General features: G+C 39.0%; 2 protein-coding genes across 3 annotated transcripts in view; one reads left to right on the forward strand and one right to left on the reverse strand.

Moving 5' to 3' along the window:
• The window catches only part of erg28 (ergosterol biosynthesis 28 homolog), a 2,884-nt gene extending 1,378 nt beyond the window's left edge, over positions 1-1,506 (forward strand). For both annotated transcript variants that reach the window (XM_016533097.1, XM_016533096.1), the window contains 2 exons: positions 103-221; positions 1,136-1,506. In XM_016533097.1, coding sequence (XP_016388583.1) covers positions 103-221; positions 1,136-1,224 — 208 coding nt within the window. In that variant the 3' untranslated portion in view covers positions 1,225-1,506. The remainder of the gene's footprint in view (positions 1-102; positions 222-1,135) is intronic.
• A 1,941-nt stretch (positions 1,507-3,447) lies between these two features.
• The window catches only part of LOC107724244 (FLVCR heme transporter 2), a 34,119-nt gene continuing 13,961 nt past the window's right edge, over positions 3,448-23,605 (reverse strand). The window contains exons 4-10 of the mRNA XM_016533080.1: positions 21,610-21,677; positions 21,046-21,149; positions 13,566-13,676; positions 7,326-7,431; positions 6,620-6,731; positions 6,222-6,286; positions 3,448-4,412 (exon numbers count right to left, since the gene is read on the reverse strand). Coding sequence (XP_016388566.1) covers positions 4,353-4,412; positions 6,222-6,286; positions 6,620-6,731; positions 7,326-7,431; positions 13,566-13,676; positions 21,046-21,149; positions 21,610-21,677 — 626 coding nt within the window. The 3' untranslated portion in view covers positions 3,448-4,352. The remainder of the gene's footprint in view (positions 4,413-6,221; positions 6,287-6,619; positions 6,732-7,325; positions 7,432-13,565; positions 13,677-21,045; positions 21,150-21,609; positions 21,678-23,605) is intronic.

Raw genomic sequence — 23,605 nt, forward strand, 5'->3', positions numbered from 1 at the left:
GTGTGTGTGTGTGTGTGTGTGTGTGTGTGTGTGTGTGTGTGTGTGTGTGTGTGTGAACTCTGCTGGAATGAAGCTGACGTCTCTTTCTTGCCCTCATTTCAGGCTTTATCATATCACTCTGTGGACATTTGTTCTGGCGCTCGGTCACTTCCTGTCCGAAGCGTTTATCTATAAAACCGCTCCTCTGACCATTGGAGTCATGGCTCCTCTGATTGTAGCCAGTGAGTGATCTACTCCTATTTTTGTAACATCTATTGGGTGACAAGTGAACATAAAATTACTCTAACAATATTGTAAAAACAGTAATATTGTGAAATGATTTACTGCTCAAGAAATATTTCTTATTATTATCAGTGTTAAAAACTGTCGTTCCATGTCATATGTTTTGAAAACCATGATACACTACCATTCAAACTTTTGGGGGAAGAAAGAAATTAATACTTTTATCCAGCAAAGACGCATTAAATTGATCAGAAGTGACAGTAAAGACATTTAAAATGTTGCAAGAGATTTCTATTTCAAATAAATGCTGTTCTTTTGAACTTTCTATTCATCTGTGAATCCTGAAAAATAAAATGTATCACAGTTTCCACAAAAATATTGTGCAGCACGACTGTTTTCAACATTGATAATAATCAGAAATGTTTCTTGAGCAGCAAATCAGCATATTAGTGATTTCTGAAGATCATGTGACACTGAAGACTGGAGTAATGATGCTGAAAATACAGCTTTACGTCACATGAATAAATTACACTTTAACAGATATTCACATAGAAAACACTTATTTTAATTTGTAATAATATTTCACAGTTATACTGTATTTTTGATCAAATAAATACAGCCTCGGTGAGCAGAAGAGACTTCTTTGAAAAATTAAAAGAATCAGTTATTGCCAACTTTTTGAACAGTAGTGTACACCTGCATACAAAAATATACAGCATGGAGGTAGATTTGATCTGATACCTTGAAGTAGTTTGTGTCTGTACAAACACTGACTTTCAAATACATACTCCATACTTGAGAGAAATGTAAAGGAAAAATATATTTATCATCAGTTCTGTTGTTGGATTGATCAGCATTTGAAGAGTCCGTATCATCTTCATATACTGGCCTATAACAGTGTTTGTGTTTGTAGGTTTCTCTATCGTGGGCATGTTAATTGGCTTCCAGTGTGCCGTTGAGCCTCAGGAAGTAGTGGGAGCCCGTCAGAAGAAGAGGAACTGAGTGATTCTCCCAGCATCATCACTTTCTGTGCATCATCTCAGCATCATCTCCCAGCACACATCTTTTCTGATGGCTCACTGGTTACATGCCTGTCCCCATAGCAACTGCTTGCCAAAACATATGAGATGCACGAACTACCTTTGTACTGCTTTAAAATCTGTGTAATATTCAAATAATAATAAGTTTATATGGTTACTTGAAGTTTAATTGTCCAAAAGCAATTACAGTACCGGTATTATTTTAACTGAGATGCACGAATATCTTCATTTCTAATTGATATTTTTGTTTTAACTTCTTGTTTTGTTTCTAAATTGAAGTGCAAAAAACAATATAATATATAAAAATATATATTGATGTTTAGTTTTTTGTGTATTTACTAGTGCTGTCAAACGATTAAAATCACATCCAAAATAAAAGTTTTTGTTTACATAATATGTGTGTGTGTACTGTGTATATTTATTATGTCTATATAAAGACACACACATACAGCATATATTTTGAAAATATTTACATGTATGCATATATTTATATTCATATAAATTATATAATCATATAAATATATTTAATATATAAACATTTTTTTAAATATGCATGCATGTGTGTGTATTTATATAGACATAATAAATATACACAGTACACACACACATATTATGTAAACAAAAACTTTTATTTTGGATGCGATTAATCGTTTGACAGCACTAGTATTTACATTTTTAAAAAGTATCAATCAATGTTGATTTCTGACCCTTTGTATTAAAAAGTTTGGGCACTACTGATTTCGAATGATAGTGCAGTGATGGAAACTGTGAAATAACACAATTGTAAGTCTGAAAGCCTGACACATTTGAGCTGCTTCTGTGTCTAGATGACAGCTCTGAGCTCCTGGAGGAAATTTTGTAGTTACATTTCTATTTGTTTAAATAATGATTGTCAAGCAGAAAGGGTTTTAATAGGTGCTGTTCATGAATGTTTATTTCTGGTCATGTCTCAGTGGTTTCTCTATAACACATGTGGAATAGTTTACATGACTCATTTGCAGTTTAGCCACTAGTTATCACTTTATTACTGAATGTCAGATTTAATTTACGACACCAAGAATTCCTAGATTATATACAAAATGTTTTTATACAAACAATAACAGTACAGAGGACTACATCCACACACGTTTCTAACACGAACAATGATCTGATCACAACACGGCTGTACACTGAAACTAACTAACACTGAACATCTCTACACACTGAAGTCTGAGTTGTGACTGATCATCTATTTTGCTCAAAATCAGTGTAAAAACTGATATCAAAGCCACTTTTCTGTACAGACATCTATGACTGTGGTCTGGTTTATTACACAGAACCCATGGCATCTCAAAAATAAATATTGCTGATTTGCCCAAAAATGTGTCGCATATTACCTTCCGTCATGTACAGCTTTAAAGCATTTACCAAAGTAACAAAAGCAGTCAAATGTAAAAAGTTAATGACAAAAAGTATTTGACCAGGTCTCCCTGGAAGAAGAGATTGTGAAGTCTCAATGGGATTCTCCTGGCTAAATAAAGGATCAAAAATCTATCTTTCAACTTAGAGTCTGCAAAGGACTGGAAAAACATGATCAAACTCTCCATTTGTGACCCTGGAGCACAAAAGCAGTATTAAGTCGCTGGGGTATATTTGTAGCAATAGCCAACAATACATTGTATGGGTCAAAATTATACATTTTTCTTTTATGCCAAAAATCATTAGGATATTAAGTAAAGATCATGTTCCATGAAGATATTTTGTAAATGTCCTACTGTAAATATATCAAAACTTAATTTTTGATTAGTAATATGCATTGCTAAGAACTTCATTTGAACAACTTTAAAGATGATTTTCTCAATATTTAGATTTTTTTGCACCCTCAGATTCCAGATTTTCAAATAGTTGTATCTCAGCCAAATATTGTCCTATCCTAACAAACCATACATCAATGGAAAGATTATTTATTCAGCTTTCAGTAAAAGTAGTTCAATTTTGTGGTCCAGGGTCACATTTAGTCTCTTAAACTTCACATAAACACACGTTTATGAATATCTTCTTTTTTCCCCACAAAATCCGTAATGTTCTGTGGATGCAGTAAAAGCAAAAAAAAAACATCAGACTCGTGTTTGCATTTTCTTCTATCCATAATTCTGACCTTAAAATCAGGATTAGGCATCAAATAATCCCATACACATGACAATGGGCTGAGAATTGAACAAAAAGTTGTAATGTGGCTCAGACAGGAATCATGTGTTTGTTTGTAATTAACAGATAATGCGAGACGTCTTCAACCTCTTCTTTGCTTCAGCAAAACAGATACAGTTTTTGGAATCAGCAGTCCAAAATGAGTAAGAGAAAATCTTGGATTTCATTCGGCGTAATCAATCACACATTACACTGCACACTACAACACACATAAACCATTGCAGATGTTCCCAAAATAAATTCTTTTCTAATTCCCTGTGTTCTGCACTGTTGTTGTGTTAGTATTGCATTATATAAGACGTGAGTATCATCACACATCTCCACTGACCACTGATGCTCTTTCACAAGGCACTCACACATTTAAAGCACCATATATTGAATTGATGGTTTCATTGAAGGACTTTGACCTTCCACATTAACCTGAACACAGAGCGAGATCTCCTGAATCAGATCTAGATGTGTCTGTCACAGAGACACTTTATACTAGATTAGTACTTGTAGTGCTAAAATCATTTGGTTCTCATAACTAAAGTTTAGGTCAGCTCTAACGGACCATCATGCAAACATCATGATACACATAAGGTGTAGAAAATTGCACATTACAACATAAAACATGAGCAGTTCATGTGAATTGTTCATAAATCCATACTTGAATTGAATGCAACGGCCTGCAATTTTTTGTGCTTGTGTTTCACGAATGATTCCCACTGAATGTTGTGACGTGGGAGCACTGAAGGAACAATGTAAAGTTAGAAAACGTACTTTCGGTTGTGCTTGAGTATGTAAACTGAGCTGTCATTGTTCAGGATATTGGCTGTGTAGGAAATTCAAGAGGATTTATGCGTATAATGGTTCATATGGAGTTGTGATGCACACTGAGTGTGATTCCGATGGTTTCCGTCTTTACATCTTCACCTCTTTTACCGGTAACGATTTTCCATCTTGGGGATGTACGGATGAGTCCTGAACAGAAGAAACAAACAGGGTAAATTAAGCATCCGTTCACATTCACTACTGTTCCTCAGTAAGGAACTATAATAATTTTGACATAAACTAACATTAAAGAAAATGCACTTCATGCAGAGAGAAATTGACTGTAGAAATCTACAACTGTACAAATGAACCAAGAAAAGGGATAGATAGAAATAGTCAAGTCAAATTTATTTGTAAAGTGCTTGTCACAATACTTTTTTTTTTTAAAGCAGCTTTACAGAAAATCATGATGTTGATGTTCTGTTCATAATATCTTCTTGCCTTAGAGTCACAGTTAGCATTTTAGACTTGGGCAATGATATAGTTTATATTTTGAGATTTGATATACTGTGTGTGTATATACACTCAATGTACAACCACATTTCGTGAAAAAAAATAAAAAAAATAAAAAATAAAAAATAAAAAATCAGGCAGATTTTTGAGTAGAGAGTATATCGTTTTCTGCAACTCTACTGTATGCATGTGAATAAAGTTCATATCTGTTTAGAATCATATCTATTACATGCTTATTCACAGACACACATCTCAAGAATGCTCATGTTTGGCAAATTCAGCTGAAAATTCATTGGTGTGCTTACTGTTTGATCTAGTTTACTGACCAAACTAACACATCTGATATGCTTTTTAAGAGATGTGTGTGCAGTTATTACTATATTTATATGCATCTATTTTTTGTTTATTTTTATATTTGATTATTTTACCTGATTTTCTCTGGCTGCACAGTTTTGTTGGTTTGTAACTTACAATATATTCACCTCTAGTATAGTCAAGTTCTTCCCCATTATTTTTTTGTGCCATATGGACACAGTGTTTATTTTTGTTCTTTCTCTTAAGATGACAAAAACCTGAGGTTTATGGATGGTTTTACTATTTCTCCCCAGACACAACAGGCTCTTTTCTTTGAGTGCATTAGCTGTCAGACTCTCACAGCGGAAGCTCTCTCATGCAGTTTGATCCTGAGTTTATCCCGTCACTGGTTAAGGTCTCCCTGTCCTATGAAGTGCCGCTCGGCCGTGGCCTCCAGCTCTTTCTGCTCCGCTGTCAGACCTAATCGTCCCGTCATAACACTCAGCCTGACCGCAACTTCACTGGGCTGAAGGACAACTACAATAACTGGGCGACTGAAACATTTACACAAATGATCATGGGACATCCTGAATCCTTGTCACCAGCCTTGTGCTCTTACCACTAGATGGCCCCATTGAGTTTTTTTTTTTGTTAATCCAATCATCTGATCATCTGTTTGCTGTTTGCACTCACCAGTTCTTCTGTTGTTCTTCTCTTTTTTCTCTCTTTTTTAATTTCTACCCTGTTTCCTGTATTTGACACTCTATTCCAGACCCCAGTGATCTGTGTGTCTTTGTATGTATGGATTACTTGGGTTGTTACCGACATCTGGTGAAACTTTCAAGTCAACAGCACCTTTAGAATATATTTACTGAGAAAAATGGTGACGTGACTTATTTTACCCGCTGTATATTAGTTACCAAATATTGGATTCAATTTATCAACTTGTTTTCTTTCAGTTAGCACAGGTTTTGTACTGATTGGTCACTGGCCTCACTGATCTGAGCTTACAGTATGTACCTCAGTTTTTGAGTGAACAGTTCCAAAATGATGCACTGACTGAATTATTCACTTCCAAGACCCAGTAAACGCCAATACAACATATTTAATCGGTGAATACATGCCAACCAACACCAACAGAAGCCGACAGAGGTAACACTGGGTCAAATAGAGATAGAGATAGAGATAGAGGTCAAATTAAAACATACTTACAGCGATCACCTCTGTCTGGGATTGACTGTTGGCCTTCTGTCGCCGCAGGTCAGATTTTATAAGCACTGTGAGGCAGAGAGACATAAATTGATAGTCTGAAGTTAAAATTAACATACTTTTTAAATTTCATTTACATTTATGCATTTGATACATGCTTTAATTCATGAGTTCATGCATTCCCTGGGAGTCGAACCCATGACATTGGTGTTGCAAGCACCACTGCTCTACTGTCTGAGCTTTCATGGTACGTTCATATTACTATATAAAAACCCTGCGTGTGTGTATGTGCCACTGTGACGCAATATACTGAAGTTATGCTCTATTCATCACGTGTGCAGAAGATGAGTGGAGCGGTTATCTAGTGGTCACATGATGAGTGTCATGTGATGAGCTTCTACCTGTCATGATGGAGCCGATGAAGAGGAACACACAGAGGAAGATGTTTCCGGCCAGTGTGCTGAAGCGATCGATGATTTTGCCTTGAATGATGGTGAATGCAATTCCAAACATCTGCATACAACAGAAAGATCCTGAGCAAGTATGTCATGTACCATAAACATGCTGTTATCTTTATACACCTCCGTATCTTCTTAAGCGCTACTGAAATTATGTTCAACCAACAAACTACTGATTTGGAGAAACATAATAATTTGTAGTATAAACTAATTTTTAGGTAGATTAGGGAACACATTATCACTATTAAGTATTAAGAGTTTTCCCTCAGTAAACTGCAAATGACTGCTTATTGATAGAAAGTACGGTAGTTGTTGTAGTAGTTATTTTTAGATTTGGGGTTTCAAAATTGTTAAATGGTGGCACTGCAATCAACTAATCTATTTTAGTTCAAATTAACAGCTAGTATATCACATGCTAAATATAACTTATTTAGCATGTATATTTAATGAATAAGTGAAAATATTAAGTTGATGTATTGATCAACACGCATTATGTCAACAGACGTTTTAATTAAATCAATACCTTAGAATTTGGAAATTGCAACCATGTAAGTCATGTATTTACAGTAAGTCATGGAAACAGGTCCCCTGAATGTCTTTTTAGATTTGACTCATCCTCATATCTTAAAGTGCAGAGCAGATGCATGACCTGCGCTGAGCAGTTGAGCAGTCCTGAAGATGTTCCCTCTGACTCTGGGTACGTGAGCTCCACTGCAATCTCAAAGCCCAGCGGCAGATAACCCGTCATGAAGAACCTGCGGTCAAAGACAGAAGAGACTGAAGAATCAGCCGGTCCAAACAACTGCACTGTATGCATTGATACTGGAAACAGTTCATCAGTCAGCCATTAGCACTCATAAACATAAAAAAACATACATCTAGTTCACTCATGAAACTCTAGATGTTGCAAGCTAATAGGTCTTTTACATGCAATCTGCTATATGCTTTATGAATAATCACATTGCTTGGCCTCTTCTGATTCTCAATATTTTAATAGTTAGGTTCAGTGTTGGCTGTATGCTGGACCTGTAGGGCACTAGAGTTCCTCTGAAACCCTCCACCTCCCCCAGCACCACCTGTCTAGATCTGCAACAGGATTTATGTGTGCCTATCCACGCAGCAGCAGCATATCTTACATGCTAACAGCAGCATGTCTGTGTATCTATTGGCAGTAGCAAGTCCATACTGGCTCTGCAGCAGTGTGCGTAGCAGATCTAGTCTGCCAAGGCCTAATACATTAACAACATTGTCATATCAGTTAACATGGTTAAACTATTCCAAAAGTTGTAATGATTGAACTACAATTAGATGTTGATCCACAAAATTTCTTTATGGTCAGTCTGTGTAGAAATCATGAGGTAAAGATTTGGCTGGTTAGCATGGTTCAGTTAGTTGACGCTGTGACTACCATACTGGGGGCAAAAGTATCTTTCATAAATTACAATATTTCATTATTAGATGTTTGAGTGAAATGGACTTTTGTTGTGAAATTCTGCCATGTTTTTATACTTGTGCACGAGCACTGGCACATGTGCACTTTGGTTAGAGTGGAAGAAATGTGATGTAAGCGTATACTGTGACAAAGCTGAGAAAAGTTAAACTTTTCTCTAAACAGACACAAACTCTTTTCCTTCCAGAATGTTGCATCACTACCATACTGGGGGCAAAAGTATCTTTCATAAATTACAATATTTCATTATTAGATGTTTGCTCTCTAAGAGTGAAATGGACTTTTGTTGTGAAATTCTGCCATGTTTTTATACTTGTGCACGAGCACTGGCACATGTGCACTTTGGTCAGAGTGGAAGAAATGTGATGTAAGCGTATACTGTGACAAAGCTGAGAAAAGTTAAACTTTTCTCTAAACAGACACAAACTCTTTTCCTTCCAGAATGTTGCATTTTGATAACACATTATTTTAATGTGACATCGTTACACTTGTTACATGTACTTGCTATCGTGAAAACTGTAAATTATGCAGAATTACAAGCAACTAACCCTAACCTTACAGTAAATGCATGATGTTAATTAATAATGTAGCACGGCCACACAAGAGGGAGATATTTATAAAGCTGTTGATAAAATGCTAATTTGATTGTTGATATATCTCAGCTGTTATCGTTGTCCCTTTGTTTGTTTTTCCTCGTCGAGTGTTGTGGACCCTGTTTCTTCTCGCTAGAGTTCCGTCGTGACGCGCCAGGGAATCTACTGATGTCATCTGAATCTGCTGATTTTACACTTCCGATAAAAGAAGCCGGTTTATCGGCATTCGAGCAGCAACGCTCAACGTGCTCATTTTGGAATATAATCAAAGATCGATCGTCTCATACACTCTGCTGTTTTTTTTTTGCTGTGACTCTTGGGATTCTCCTTAAGGAATAGTCCAACTTTATCACAGGACAGCCTGTTCCTCTATGTGCTCCCGGACTCACTATACTTCACCGGAGAGGCCGAACCGAAAACACACACACGCACACACACACACACACACACACACACACACACACAACATTCGACTATAAAGGACAGTTCGAACGCACGTCCATTCATTTATTGTATATACAGTATATTTTGTTTATATATATAATTGTATATTACAGTATATATACTCTGTGCTGGGGGAAGAGTTTCTACAGCTCCTATCGTCAGCAAATTCATCACCTCTGAGCGCAGGACGTGTGCGTCTTTGCTCTAAGCTGAGGTGGGAACCACGCAGCTGAATCGCGGTGTATCCAAGCGAATTGCAGTGAATAACCTCGTTTTATTATCTCCAACACCCAGACTGGCATTACAGGGATGGTCAAGGGGTTGGATTAAATTGAGAGGCTGGTCGAGCCGATTGCAAAGCAGAGTGAGACATGAACTCTCATTGTAAGAGCGGTCTGTCTCAGCAGCGCAGCCTCAGCATGGGCGTGGCCCAGGAGAGAGGCACGTTCATATACAAAGCTGTCAGCGATATTGAATCATTGGTGACAGCATTCTGCTCCAAACCGCCCAGGAGGATTGAGCCGCTCGACAATGAGGGGGCACCGATGCCCACGTGTAAACACACTGGCAGATCAAAGAGCTGCATGGAGAGTGATGCATGCGGGGGCTTTGCCGGCATTAAATCACTCAAACCTGATCGTTCATACCCGCGAGTTCGTCATTTCTACCTCCGAGTAACTGGGAGGAGAGAAACACAAGAGCGGGGGAGGCGGGGCTCAGCGACGCACACACAAATGCGAAGCTGGCAGCATTTTGCTTTCATCTGCCTAGGAGGATTAAGTTGCTCGTGAAACACTGACAGAGCTGCCTTCAGTGAAAGGCGGTCCACGAGTGGAGAAGAGCGAGACTCATGCTCTGAGTGAGCATTCTGTCTCAGTAAGTGCATAGCTCACTGCCCTTCGTCGCTAGAATTTGCTCTTTTAGGGCTTACCTGTTAGAAATAAGCTCTTTCAGAATCGCCAGATGGCGGCAGGGGAACAGGACTGGAACTGCTGCGATGCTGAGGCACGAAGAGAGCCGGTCAGCCGAGCAGGGAGATCTCAATCCAGCTGCGAGGCATGTCAACGGTGAGCAGGCTTTCAGGATCAGCGATGAGCGTAGAGTCGTCGCTGAAGGAGAAGAAATCTGAGAATCCTGTGGCGAACGGCCACTTATATGGCCAGATGCCCCGCCCATTCTGGCGGGCTTTGGCAGGCTTCGTCGCCATAGGCTCGCTGTGAACTCACTTCCTGTCCTGTAATGGCTATGGAGCCCGTTAGTGAATCCCCTGCCTGTCCTGTCATGGCTAGGGAGGCTGCTTATGAACTTTTCTCCTGTCCCGGTTCAGCTGAGGAGGCTACCTATGAACCCTCAGTCCTATCTGTTACAACCAAGGATGCTGGCTGCGAACTTCATGACGTTCTGTTGCAAATGAACTTGCTATATGCCCGAGTAAACCCGTCATGGCCATGGGGGCCATGAATGAACCTTTCGTTTGCTCCGTTACCCTTTCCACGACCCCAGAGACTTTAAATTAAGATTCTGTATGCCCTAGTAGCATTGTCACCGCCAAAAAGGTCACCTGTAAACTCTTAACCCTGCCTGTCATGAACCCTGAAACCATAAATGAACTCTATATTTGCCCCATTACTTCTGTCGTTGCCAAAGAGACCCCTAGTGAACAGTCTATCTATCCAGTTTCCGTCAATGAGCCTGATTCTGAGCTATCTGTCTGTCCAGATTCAATCACTGAACTGTCTGCCAATCTAGTGTCACTCAATGCATCTCACTGTGAACTGTCTGTTGGTTTAAATTCTACAGTCAAATCTGATTTTGAATTGTCTGTCTTGTTTCAACTGAGTCTGACTGTGAATTGTCTGCCTGTTTAATATCATTTACTGAAATGTCTACAAGTCCAGTTTCAATCAATGCACCCGGTCTTGATCTGTCTGCCGGTCCACTACTCCCACACGAACCTAATTTTGGATTATCTGTATGTCCTGTTACAGTCCATGAATCTAATATTGAACTGTCTATCTGTCCAGTCACTCTCAAGGAAACTAACACCGAGTTTACTGCCCTGTCTGTCACAGCCCAAAACCCCGCCTTTGAACCCTTAAACTTGCCTGTCATGAGCCCAGAGACTATAAATGCACTCATTGTCTGTCCCGTTAACCCTGTCACTGCCATAGAGAACATTTATGAACTGTCTGCATGTTCTGTTTTCCCAAATGTGTCTGTTGAAGAGTCTGCCTTGCCAGTCCCAGTCAGTAAGCCTGTTTGTGAACTGTCTGCCTATCCAGTTTCAATCAGTGAGCTGTCTGCCCGTTCAATGGTCACCAGGGGGACTATTGATGAACTTCTTGTGTTCCCTGCCTCGGTCCCTGAGACCATGAATGCACTGCCTGTGTAGTCTGTCTCTGCTTTCCCTAGGCCCCAGTCTCTGCCATGGCTCCCGGCTCTATCTGCTCCGCCCTGGTGGTCTTCTGCTACATCTGCTCTGCCCTGGTGGTCTTCTGCTCCGTCATGGAGGTCTTCTGTCCTACTCTGGTGGTCTTCTGCTCTGTCTGCCCCGCTGTGGTAGTCTTCTGCTCCGTCTGCTCTGCTGTGGTGGTATTCTGCTCTGTCTGCTCCGCCGTGGTGGTCTTCTGCATCGTCTGCCCCGCCGTGGTGGGCTCCTGCTCCGTCTGCTCCGCCCTGGCTCCCTGCTCTGCCGGTTCCATCCTGGTTCTCTGCTCAGCCCTGGCTTCCTGTTTCGCTGGTTCCGCTTGGGTGCCCTGCTCTGCTGGCTCTGCTTCAGTTCACGGTTTTTCCACTTCCACGTGGACCTGGCCCTCCATCCCTCCCCCTGTTCCGCCTCTGCTCCACCGCCCTTCTGGGTTATATTTACACACTCAGATCCTGTTCAAATGGCCGAGTATTGTTTTAGCGTTTATGCTGTTTAGCGTAGCTACTTTACGGAGCCAGTTCCCTGTCCTTGTTTAAGTTTTCTAGTTCTAGTTTCCATAGTCTAGTCAAAGTCTTGCATTGCCTGTTTCCTGATCTTTTGCCTGTGTATCTTGGATTTACCCTTTGCCTTGCTGTTTCGGACCGTGTTTGCACCTCGCCTGGACTATTGCTCATGTTTTTGGATTACCCCTCTTGTCAAGCCCTTTGGATTATGTTCGCCATTGATCGACCTATGCCTGTTTATCGGATTACTCTTGTGTCTTGCCCTCAATATACCTGTTGCCATTGTCTGACCCTCGCCTGTTTCTGACCATTCAATGAATAAAGCTTTGCAAATGGATCCGCACGTCTCTCGTCTCTGTCGCCTCGTTACAGTTTGATTACGTCTTTAATTGATTTTTCCGTACATTTCTGCCATATGTACATTAACTGACATTCACCACTGATAAGCTACCACTAAATATTGTAGAAACTTAATTTGCTGTAAAGTTGCTTTGCCACCGATTTGTATCGTGAAAAGCGCTTTACAAATAAACTTGAATTGAATTGAATTAAACTTGAATTTGGACTTTAAAGAACAGTACGAACGCACGTCCATTCATTTATTGTATATATTGTATATATCGTTTTTCTGTGTCTTTTCATTTAATACACTTTGGGTTGGCATTCAATCTTGATACCTGTGGTGTTTATTGTGTCTTAACTCTTTTTAAAGAGGTAAAAGGACAGTTTTATTTGTGTAGCCGGCCTTATTTAGGCCGAGTGTTACAATAATACTCAGTACTTATTTGTATAATTACAGTGTAACAATGTCACTTTAAGCTTAAAAAACATCTCAGGAACATTTAGCAACCACACAGTCTCATAATACTTTTACGTTTTTATAATTTCAACGACTAACAAACTATTTTTGTGTAAATGCATTTTAGCATGAAAAGTGCACTTGTGCTATATTTATTTTAAACTAATGACACTGGTTTTGATCTTTTGTTGTCTAGACTGCAAAAAAAAAATTCTTAGTATTTTTATCTTATATTGTTATATTTTGTTTTGTCTTTTACAGTACAACTAACAGTACAAGAAGAATCTAAACATTCTTAAATAAAGACATTTACTTGAGAAGCAAAATATTACGTTTTGTTTTCTGAAAAACAAGTTAAAATTGAGTGAGTTTATGTTTAAAACAAGAAAAAAATATCTAAAAGTAGTTTAAGAAAAATAAATGTTTTCCTTTTGAATTTTGAAATTTGTTTTTGCATAAACTCACTAAATATTGATACATTTTCCAGAAAACAAGACTATATGTAATTTTGCTTCTCAGGTAAATGTATCTTGATTTAAAAATATTTAGATATTTGTAGTGGAAAGCAAGACAAAAACTAAGGAAATCTTTTTTTTTATTTTCACTGTGCCTTAAATGTCACAACACTTCTGTGTCCACTGCAGTTTTTTTGTCACTGTCTGCAGCTCTTACCCGAGCGCTCCTGATGTGAGGAACACAACCCACAGATGACCCAAGTTCAGGGTGAAAGCATAGATCACCATCCCCACAAACGACAGCAGATACACTGAGAGCGTCGTCTGCCTGGCAAGACAAATATTAACAAGTTAAACTGCCAAAATGTATGTCATTCACTCTAATAGTAATAGTTTAATTCACAGAACATGTTCACTGGAATGTTTAATCTTTAAACATCTTCATACATTCAATGAGACAAGGTACAGAAGTGCAGAAATAAAAGTATGTGTCAAGTAATCATTAATCAATCATTTACATTTGGGTAGGCCTACATCTTCTGCTTTTTCCATGTGGCATTTTCTCAAAAAATGTATGTTTCTGATTGCACTCAACAGGTGTCAGCACTATCAGTATGTCAAAATATATGCACATACAATCTGTTATGTTCTGTTTTGGTTGCTGTTCCTATGTGTAGTCCCTATGTCCTTTTCCCCTTGGTTTCTATAGTTACTCATCAGTTGATTGATTATGTTCACCTGTGTCTTATTAAGCTCCTTGTTTTCCTGTGTATTTACATGCCCTCAGTTTCCTTAGTGCCTTGTCTGGTATTGTCTTTGCATGTTGTGTGTAAAGCTGTTAAGTTTGTTGTTTCTCACCATTTGTGGGTTCTCTTTCTTTGTTGTATTTTGTTAACTAAGTGTTAAGTTTTAACTAGATCCACATCTACTTATCTTTGCCTGATTGCACCATGACAGAATACTAGGCCAAGAAATACAATGGACCTAGCATCTATCCATCTCCTCTGTCTCACACAGGATGACAGTTTGTTGACTTTACCTGTGCAAAAGTCCGTCATCAAAATGATTTTGTATAATTATTTCTCAGAACTATCTCACACGATAATGTTACTAAATGAAGTTCCAAATATAGGTTCAGAAGGAGCCTAATCTTTCAGTCCTGTCAATCATCGGTGCGAGCGTATATAAAAAGAAGTCGCTGCTCCATCCCAGCGACAATTCTTCCGGCATCCCTCCGCCTCCTCTTCTCCTTCTCCATTTCTTTTCTTTCTCTTTTCTTTTTCCTCCTCCACAGCGTACATCCATAGAGGGGGGTTCTTACTTAGCGCTTGAGCCGAGTCTCGGGTTCAAGGCTCCCTCGAGTACAACAAGCTAAGTTTGTTTACCATTATCAAGCAGGACTGATTGGGCAGACGAACTCATGAAACTTCAGGCATCCGAGCGCAAGATAACAAGACAGTGTTTATTGCGTTTCGTATGCGTGCTTGTTACATGTTCTCAGTTTGCTTGGACTTTTAAATTGTACTTCCAGTGTCCTGTTTTTGTAGTTCCTTTGTAGCCCTTTTGTTTCATTGGTCCCCTTGATTGTATTACCAGGTGTGTCTAGTTCCATGTTAGCTTCCGTGTGTGTGTATAGCCCAGTGTTTCAGTCAGCCTTTGTCAGTCATTGTCTTTGGTTGTTGGTAAGCTGTTGCTGGGTGGGACCCACCGGTTAGGTCGGTACGAGTGGCCAGCATCCCCACAGCCTCAGCGCTCTCAAGCGCCGTGTTTCCAGCACATCTGAGTCAGGTGGTCTCAGAGGTCCTTCCACCATCTGCAGCGCTCCCAGGAAAAGGCCACTGCCTTTCTGAGTGTTTGGTCTGCACACAAGTTGGCACCGTCTGCTCCAGATCCTCCCGAGGTGGCGGCGTCTGCTCCTGACCCTCCAGAGGCAGCGCCATTCACTCCAGGTCCTCCACAACTCCCTGCCTGTTCTGTTATGAACACCGAGGTCACCTAGAACTCCCTGCCTGTCTTGTCACAGCCATGAAGGCCAACACTGGACCAGCTGCCTGTCCTGTCACAGCCAAGGAGGGTGTTCTCAAACTCTGTGCCTGTTCTGTCACGACCACAGAGGCCGTTTCTAACCTCTCTGTGCTGTCCGTTTTAGTCGAACCTGTTCCTCTGTGATGGTCTTCTATTGGTCATCTCTAGCTGTGGCTGATCCACCGTGGTGGTCTTCAGCTTCATCAACTCCATTTTGGTGGTCTTCTGTTCCATCAGCTCTGTCTTGATGATCTTTGGTCTTTGGAGTTTCTCAGCATCTGCACTGCTATGGCGGTCTCCAGTCCTGCCTGCTCTGCATTGGTGGCCATCAACTCCACCTCCTCTGCTGTGGTGGTCTTTAAACTCCATCTTCTCCACCATGGGGATATTCAGCCCCATCTGCTCCGCTGTGGTGGTCTCCAGTTCTGCTGAGACGGTCTTTTGTCCTGTCAGCTCCGCCCTGGCCTCCTGCTCTGCTGGCTCCCTACTTTGGCATGGCTTCTTGTTCTGCTGGCTTGGCTTCAGTCTCCAGGCCCTCCTCCACCACAGAGGCCTGGCCCTCCATCCCTCCCCCAGTCCACCTCAGCTCCACCTCCCTCCTGGACTCTTGGTTTTGTTGTTGGGGATCTGCTTCTTAAGTTGGGGGCTCTGTTAAATGTTATCCATTTGTTAGGACTTCTTTGGTTCTCCATTTGTTTGGACTAATGACAATTTAAAACACCAATTTCCTATTTCAGTATGTGATCCTCAAGGGAAATGTATTGACTTTGAGCTGATGCTTGCAACAAACAGCTCCTTTTTCAACATGGGTGAGGTGGAGAATGACATTGACCACCATGCACCCACCACATACCCAGAGCCTGAGCCCATGCTCGCCACGGACCTTCTGCCAGTAGAGATATTCATCATTGAGCTAGAGCCAGAAGCCATGTTTGTCCTGGAGCCTGAGCCTGTTACCATGTCTATTCTGGAGACTAGAGGCAGCCACCATGTCAGTTCCAGAAGGAGCACTAATCCAGTTCAACATCCTGGAGTCCCACCTGTTTCCCCAGCCTCAAAGCTCTTCCTCTGTCAGGCCCGTCTGGCTAGTGTAAGATACTGGTCCCTTCCAGAATCCTTCCTCCCCCACTGGTCTCGTCCAGCTTCCAAGGTCTGTCATTTCTGCCAGTCCAGTTTCCAAGATGCAGCATCCCGGCCATGGAAGCCTCCCTAAGTTAGTTCATTCCCACCATGGAGGTCATCCAAAGCCCCGTTGTCCTTGCTGGTTGATTGATTATGTTCATCTGTGTCTTGTAGGGATGTAAGTCTAACGATTACCGGTTTGACGATGAATCCTGATAAAATTCCCCACGGTTAGTATTACCGTTTCAAATTTTAATTATCATTATAACCATATTCGATTACCGTGATTTGAACAACTGAGGATAAATAAATGCTCTCCGGCATAAAGCACCGTTTTAAGTAACAGTCTCACGTGCGCAGAGCATGCAGAGTAGTTTCGTTTTGAGTGAAAACAGGGCGGAAAAGCTGGGAGGGTTTTAAAAGAGTGTTAAGGGAATTATACAAATTAATATATGAATTAATTAATTATATGAATGTACGTGTGTGTCTTCAGAAAAGATTCGATGGCATTTTGTTTCCCACTTCGCTCCATGTAATACCTAATAAAGTAGTGTTTTAATCGCAATGCTGCTTAGTCCATGGAGATTAAGGGAAACAGCTATAATTCTGCTGTTCCATAAGCGCCACCTGCTGTCAGAGAGTGGATTTACAGAGACTTACATTCACATTCAGTCTGTGTGCAGCAGTTTCTGTCTGGCCAAAAAAACAGACCGAATTTGCATGCCCTGCTGTAAATTTTGACCGGTTGATGAAAAACAAGCTTATGTGGATTCTACACATTTAAACAATTCAGATAATATTGTTTTAGTGATTATGCAAACAAAAAGTCATTTTATTTGTTGATTGTTGATTTTAAATATAAAACTTTAAGTGATTTATGTGTCAGTGCTTTTTGAACATTTCCATCACGTTTTAACAATACCGTGATAATACTGATAACCATGATAATTTTGGTCACTATAATCGTGATAGGAAATTTTCATACCGTTACATCCCTCTTGTTAAGTTTCTTATTTTTCTGTGTATTTACATGCCCTCAGTTTCCTTAGTTCCTTTGCCGTTATTGTCTTTGCATGTCATGTGTAAAGCTGCTGTGTTTGTTTCTTGCCATTTTTGGATTCCCTTTTATTTTGTTAATAACGTTTTAAACTACAACTAGATCTGCATCTCATCATCCTTGTCTGTCCCCTGTAACACAATTGAGGTGAAATCCGAGAAGAAAAAAAAAAAGTCAATATCAAGACAAGATGAAGAGGTTTTGATATTGCCTGATTTTAGAAATGAATTTAATTTAATTGAATTTGACAGTGTTTACAAGACGTAGGAACACAGTCACATATAAAACTTTACAGTAAAAAAGGTATATTTTCAAAATGAACCTGTTATTTCTGTCAGAATATGGTAGCTATGTTACTTTTAAAATAAACACATATATTATTTAGTTAAATATGGATTTTCATTTAAATTGAATATAGGTATTGAGTTATTGAGAACAGCCTCATTCTGCAGGAGTGCGTGATGACGTAATGTCAATTTTTTATCAAATAAAGAGAAAATCAAACTAAATGGTAGATTTGTGTTGAGAACATTGTAGTGATCATCTGTGATGAATATTTAAGTGGAAATGTTAAGTTATGGGACGCGATTTGTCTCATGTCTGAAGAATCCGACAGACCGCTGTGGCACACATCCACACATATTTCTAGGAAAAGCATGTATTTCTTAATCATAACCAGCCTCAGTGGAAAAACAAAATTCCTGTACATGTAAGTAGGTCTTTTGTGTCTTTAGCTCCCTCTAAATAAACAATGTATTATGAAGCCGTTCAGTACAACCACGCGTAAGAAAACGCCCCACTTCACCGCTGCTGTTGGGATCTGCCGGGGGCGATTCTGACTCAAACGACTCTGAGCCGATTACAAGCACCAGGATGATGTGTGCTCATTGAACAGGCAATTATCAAACCAGCGCTTCACAAGAGATAAGAGAGACCACTACATTGAAGAGCCTTCGTGATGGATACGGAAAGAATGCATTCACAGACAAACATATGAGCAACTGTCTTACATAACCTATCACCATCTATTAATATCAGGAGGTGGATGATAACTCTGGAAACAGAGAACACATTTGCTAATCAATATTCTGCAAACAGGAAAGTTTCTCCATGAGGCAAATGCTGCTCGTGTCTCAAAGGATATTCAAATTGCCTTCACTTGTACAGTTTTAGAGCCGTATAATCTGACAGCGTAAAACATGTGTTGTTTAAATGGGTTATTCATGCTTCCCTTACTTAAACTCGTGCTTTCGTTGATAGAAACAGGTTACATTTAAAAAAAAAAAAAAACAACTCTTCAATTCAGTTTGCCAAGCAACAAGACAAACACAGCACTGATTTCTATAGTGCACTGATTGGTGTAATGTACAGTTGAGTTGAAAAGACCTTCATAAATCTTCTACCAAGCAGTGTGGCTGAGGGAAACCCATAATCCCTTGCTCCTGAATACATTAAATATGTATGGGACTGTGTAAATAGCTGTCATTTAGAATTAATAGAGGTTTTAGCTCCATTTAATCTTGTTTATGTTGTTTAGTTAGTTAAATATATGTGTTTTGTTCATGCAATTATGGTAATTAGAGGTCTTGGGCCCTTTTAATTTTAAAGGTACATTTTCTTCCTACTCTGAAAAAAATGGCATCACTGAACAACCTATTATTTACATCAGGTTTATATATATATATATATATATAGTTACCAAATATGCTATGTGTAATGCTGACTTCACTGTTTGAAGCTATTTAACACAAATAAACAGCAATATGTAAATGGTCATTTTTACTTCAAATGTTTGAAGTTAAAGTTAAGTTACATGCTTAAAGTTCAAACTAATTCCTAGTTTTAAAAAATATTTTTTTAAAGTTTAGTCAACTCAGTATGCGTATACAGTAAGGGTCTTGGCATGAATCTGAGCCTGACTTCAGTTTAGTGGGTATAATACAAACTGATGCAAGCTTCTCTTGAAGCCTTCAGTATTATGCAACCCAGACTCATTGAAAAAAAAACGTGACTGTGGCACATTTCTGCAAGATGATATTACATTGCTTCTTGCACGTTTCGCAACATTTCAAAGTGAAATGTCCAGTGAGTGATGCCAAAAGGTTACTTCCTATTATATATTAAACTAAAATACCAACTAAACCTAATAGCGTCAACAAATCAGCTATGCCATTTTAGCTTGTTTCTACAAGTCTATAAGCTTTTTTTGATCACAACTCATGTTTCACGGGACTCGAGTACCTGAGTACAATCACATTTACATTTAGTCATCAATCACAATCACAAGTGCAATGCTGTACCAGGTGCGCTACCGAGCAAGTTTACTATGTCGGAAAAGCATAACAATCATGCAATATGTGGTTTTGAGGTCATAACATAGTAATGTGCAAGGAGCTGTGCAAAAATAAGTCTTTATTAACTGATAATCTGCCTTCGTAATCATTTGTGTGAAAAGGAATAACAATTGTAGGTGTTTTACTGCCTGTAGTGTTCATTTCAGCTGGAAACTGAAGAGAATTGTATTTCTTGGTATGTTTTTTGGAGTTTTGCAAAAAATCTTGGTAGAGGCATGTTTTTCCAATTATGTTTTCCAATGATATACCTATGTTGCAGTTTGCTTACATTACATTTCTATTGGCCTTAGAGAGCTCAATTGTTTTACTCTGTTATGGAAAAAAAAAACATTGATTAATTGATTACTGAAAAATATTGTTCTTGGCACAAAGCACAAAAATATTGACTCTAAATGATGAGTGTGGTGGACTGATATTTAGACAATTAGACTAAGGCATTTAGACATTTTTGCAGTGCTCTTCAACCCATCATGCTCAACCTTGAAACATTTTGAATTTAGTGGGGTTGACAAAATACTTTATCACAATATTTATTTCAATTACAGTGAGTGATTTGCACACACGGTACACTGTTACAACCAGAATTTACTCAGCTGCTACTCAAATTACAAGTAAATTAAGTCCAAGCTTACTGTGACAGGACTGAAATAACGTCAGTAACAGTGATTAATTATTGGTTCTCTACAAGGGTGAAAGCACATATTTAGGATTGAGAGTAAAGACCAGAGAGTGTTCTCCATAAACCCATTCTTGAATCAAGGTCAGTAATAAACCCAGTAACCGCTGATCTGTCCTGGTAAATCCTCTCACACATGACCAGATTAGGAGAAACAGAGGCTCTGTTATAGAGGAAAGCGCATTACAGGCATTCTGCTGCTCAACATGAGTCAAAGTTAAGGGTTTTAACAAATTACTGTAGGAAAAGTCTTGGGGAGAAAAGTCACTCTATCAAAAATGACCGTGAATTTAACGGTAAAAGACTGTAAAAATGCTACAGTAAAAACCTGTTAAATGGTTAACGGTAAATTCCCCTACTATATACGGTGAAAAACTGTATTGGACATTACATGTATTAGACTTTGCTATCATGATATGTGGACCTCAGGGGGAAATGAAACAATAGAAAATGCATGACTTACTTATAAGTCTTGGTCTTGTCTAGCCAGATTCCACAGAGCAGAGAGCCAACCACGCCAGCGATGACGAGAGTCAAGCCAATTCTCCCAGCATTCACCTCTTCACCCTGTGCTTCAGACAATAATGACATCTGAGATATCTTTAATATATCACCCTGTAAGACCATGTTCTCATGCACTTCAGTCCACGGTGTTTAGATGACCCAATACACTGAGTCTGAGCTGAAATTGAGTACTACTGCCAGACTTTCATGGAGCATTTGCTAAGAATGTGATTCAGAGATTCACAGTGAACTTATAGCATGACACATTATATGTTTTTAACAAATAAAAAAGGTGATGTTTCTATAGTACTGAACAGTTATCATTGACCATGATATGTACATGGTACTTCAAAAAATGCCATGCTATTACAATCGTACCATTTCCAAAAAAAAAAAACCATGGCAATACTGTGATACTTTTTTTAGTGCATATGCATCATTTCGAGGTTCAGCTACTGCTATCCTGTGTCTATAGAGTGGATGAGGATGATAAGAACTCGAGGATGTTGACAGCAGGACTCACAGCGTAATGCTCTATTATCATCCTGTTCAACAGAGTGGAAACAACGTAGAAACATCCCACATTCAGTCCTGGGAAACACAAACACAGGGAGAATCGCGCTGTCAAATAAATACGAATCAAAGGATTCAAACTGGGTAAAATGACAAACTGATAGTTAGAAAATGTGTAGATTACTATGGGCAGAATTGAAAAAGGATTGCAATCTGGTTGTTTAAGCAGCCCAACTGGGAGACCTGTTTGAAAACAGGCATTATTTTTGTGATTCTAATTTTGGCGATTCTAGTGTCACAGAATTGACACTTCAGTTTTAAAGATAAAGTAACATTTCAATTGTGAAAGTGGACAATTTTAAGAAAGCACAATTTTAATTTCATTTTTTGGGACAGTCCTGCAGATTTTACATACATCAAAGAACTTAAATTATGCAGATTTCTGTAGAATTTAAGTAGGCCGATTTCCGTAAAATTGGAGCACCAATCATGCATAAAGTTTCACACACCCTGCACAACTTATATATTTTGTCTAAATTAATTTTGCATTCAGTATTTAGCATCCAACCAGAGCCAAATATTAGGAACAAAAACCACACGTTTTGTGCAGGTCATGGTTATTTTAGTTAACTAAAACAATTTAAAACATTCATTTAGTTTAACTTTAAGTACTTAAAGAGCTAAAACTAAAACAGAAATAACAATGAATAAAAACTATATATGTAGTTGTCATTTTTAATAGCTATGTGTCTATATAGTGTATAGACACATAACTATTAAAAATGACAACTACACACAACAAAATTACTAAAACTTTACCTAAAATGAAAACAGAAAATATAAAAACGAAAACTAAATCAAACTATTAATGAAAACTCTAAAAGTATCTAAAAGATACAAAAAATAACACTTGTACAGGTGGCATACAGGCTCATAAACTTTGACATCAGTTTTAAAATCTGACAATAACACTCCCCTGTAGGACAGTCACTCTGAATATGTGTACAGGACTCAACTCTACATGTGAATTCAGAACCTGTATGGGGTTTTCTGTTTGTTTCTCTTTTACCCTTTATTTTAAGGCCATATTATTCAGTACTTATTTGTGTAATTACACTGTATCAACAGTGTAATTACACAAATAAGTACTGAATAATATTAATTAACTACATGTAATTATGGTTAGGCTTAGTTATTGGTTTATCTGAATGTACCAATATCCTCTCTAAAACGTTAGGTCCTATAACCAACACTGTAAGCACTCAAGCAAGAAATTTGTGAGTCATTTTTGACCCAACACTGAAATTTGCTAAACAAATCCGCATTCTTTCAGCTTAGGATGATTGCCAAAATTAAATCTGTCCTCCCACTCAAGGACTTAGAAATTACGTTATTAATGCATTTATTTGATCGAGATTGGACTATTGCAACTCATTGTATTTAGGGGTCTCTGAATTTTTTGTTGCGAGCCTCTTTTAGAACATTATTAGATAAGACACCCAGACTACAGGAGAGATTATTTATACTAGCACTACTGGGGACGCATGGGGTAATTATAAGCACTTCTGACTTGGAGTCATTCAACTGCAGAACATTTTTCGACATCCAATTTTTTATTTCAATGAAGCTGTCACGGTTCATGGCCTCACTGACTCATTCGTTACCTCCACCTTTCACCTATCTGACTCTCGTCATCTTCCTTGTTGGGGTTTCCCAATAAACGTTGTTTTGCACATTCGCTACTGAATCCTCATTCTTTCTCCCTGACAGAACGATCTGACCACATTATGGATTCAGCGAATGCTACGGATCTGCAGAACTTTTTATACCACAACAATACACGTATGGATCGTCAGGAGGAGCAGATGCTAGCTACGGGAAGGGCGGTGCAACCCTTGGTAGCGCAGGTGTCCGAGCTCTCCACCCAATTACAACAGCTGAGCTTACCCACTGCGCCACTCCCACCGCCGGTTCCCTCTACATCTCCAGGCATCGGACGTTAGCAT

Source organism: Sinocyclocheilus rhinocerous, unplaced genomic scaffold, assembly GCF_001515625.1.
Source record: "Sinocyclocheilus rhinocerous isolate Xijiao unplaced genomic scaffold, SAMN03320098_v1.1 scaffold365, whole genome shotgun sequence".
In the NCBI taxonomy this organism is placed as follows: domain Eukaryota; kingdom Metazoa; phylum Chordata; class Actinopteri; order Cypriniformes; family Cyprinidae; genus Sinocyclocheilus; species Sinocyclocheilus rhinocerous.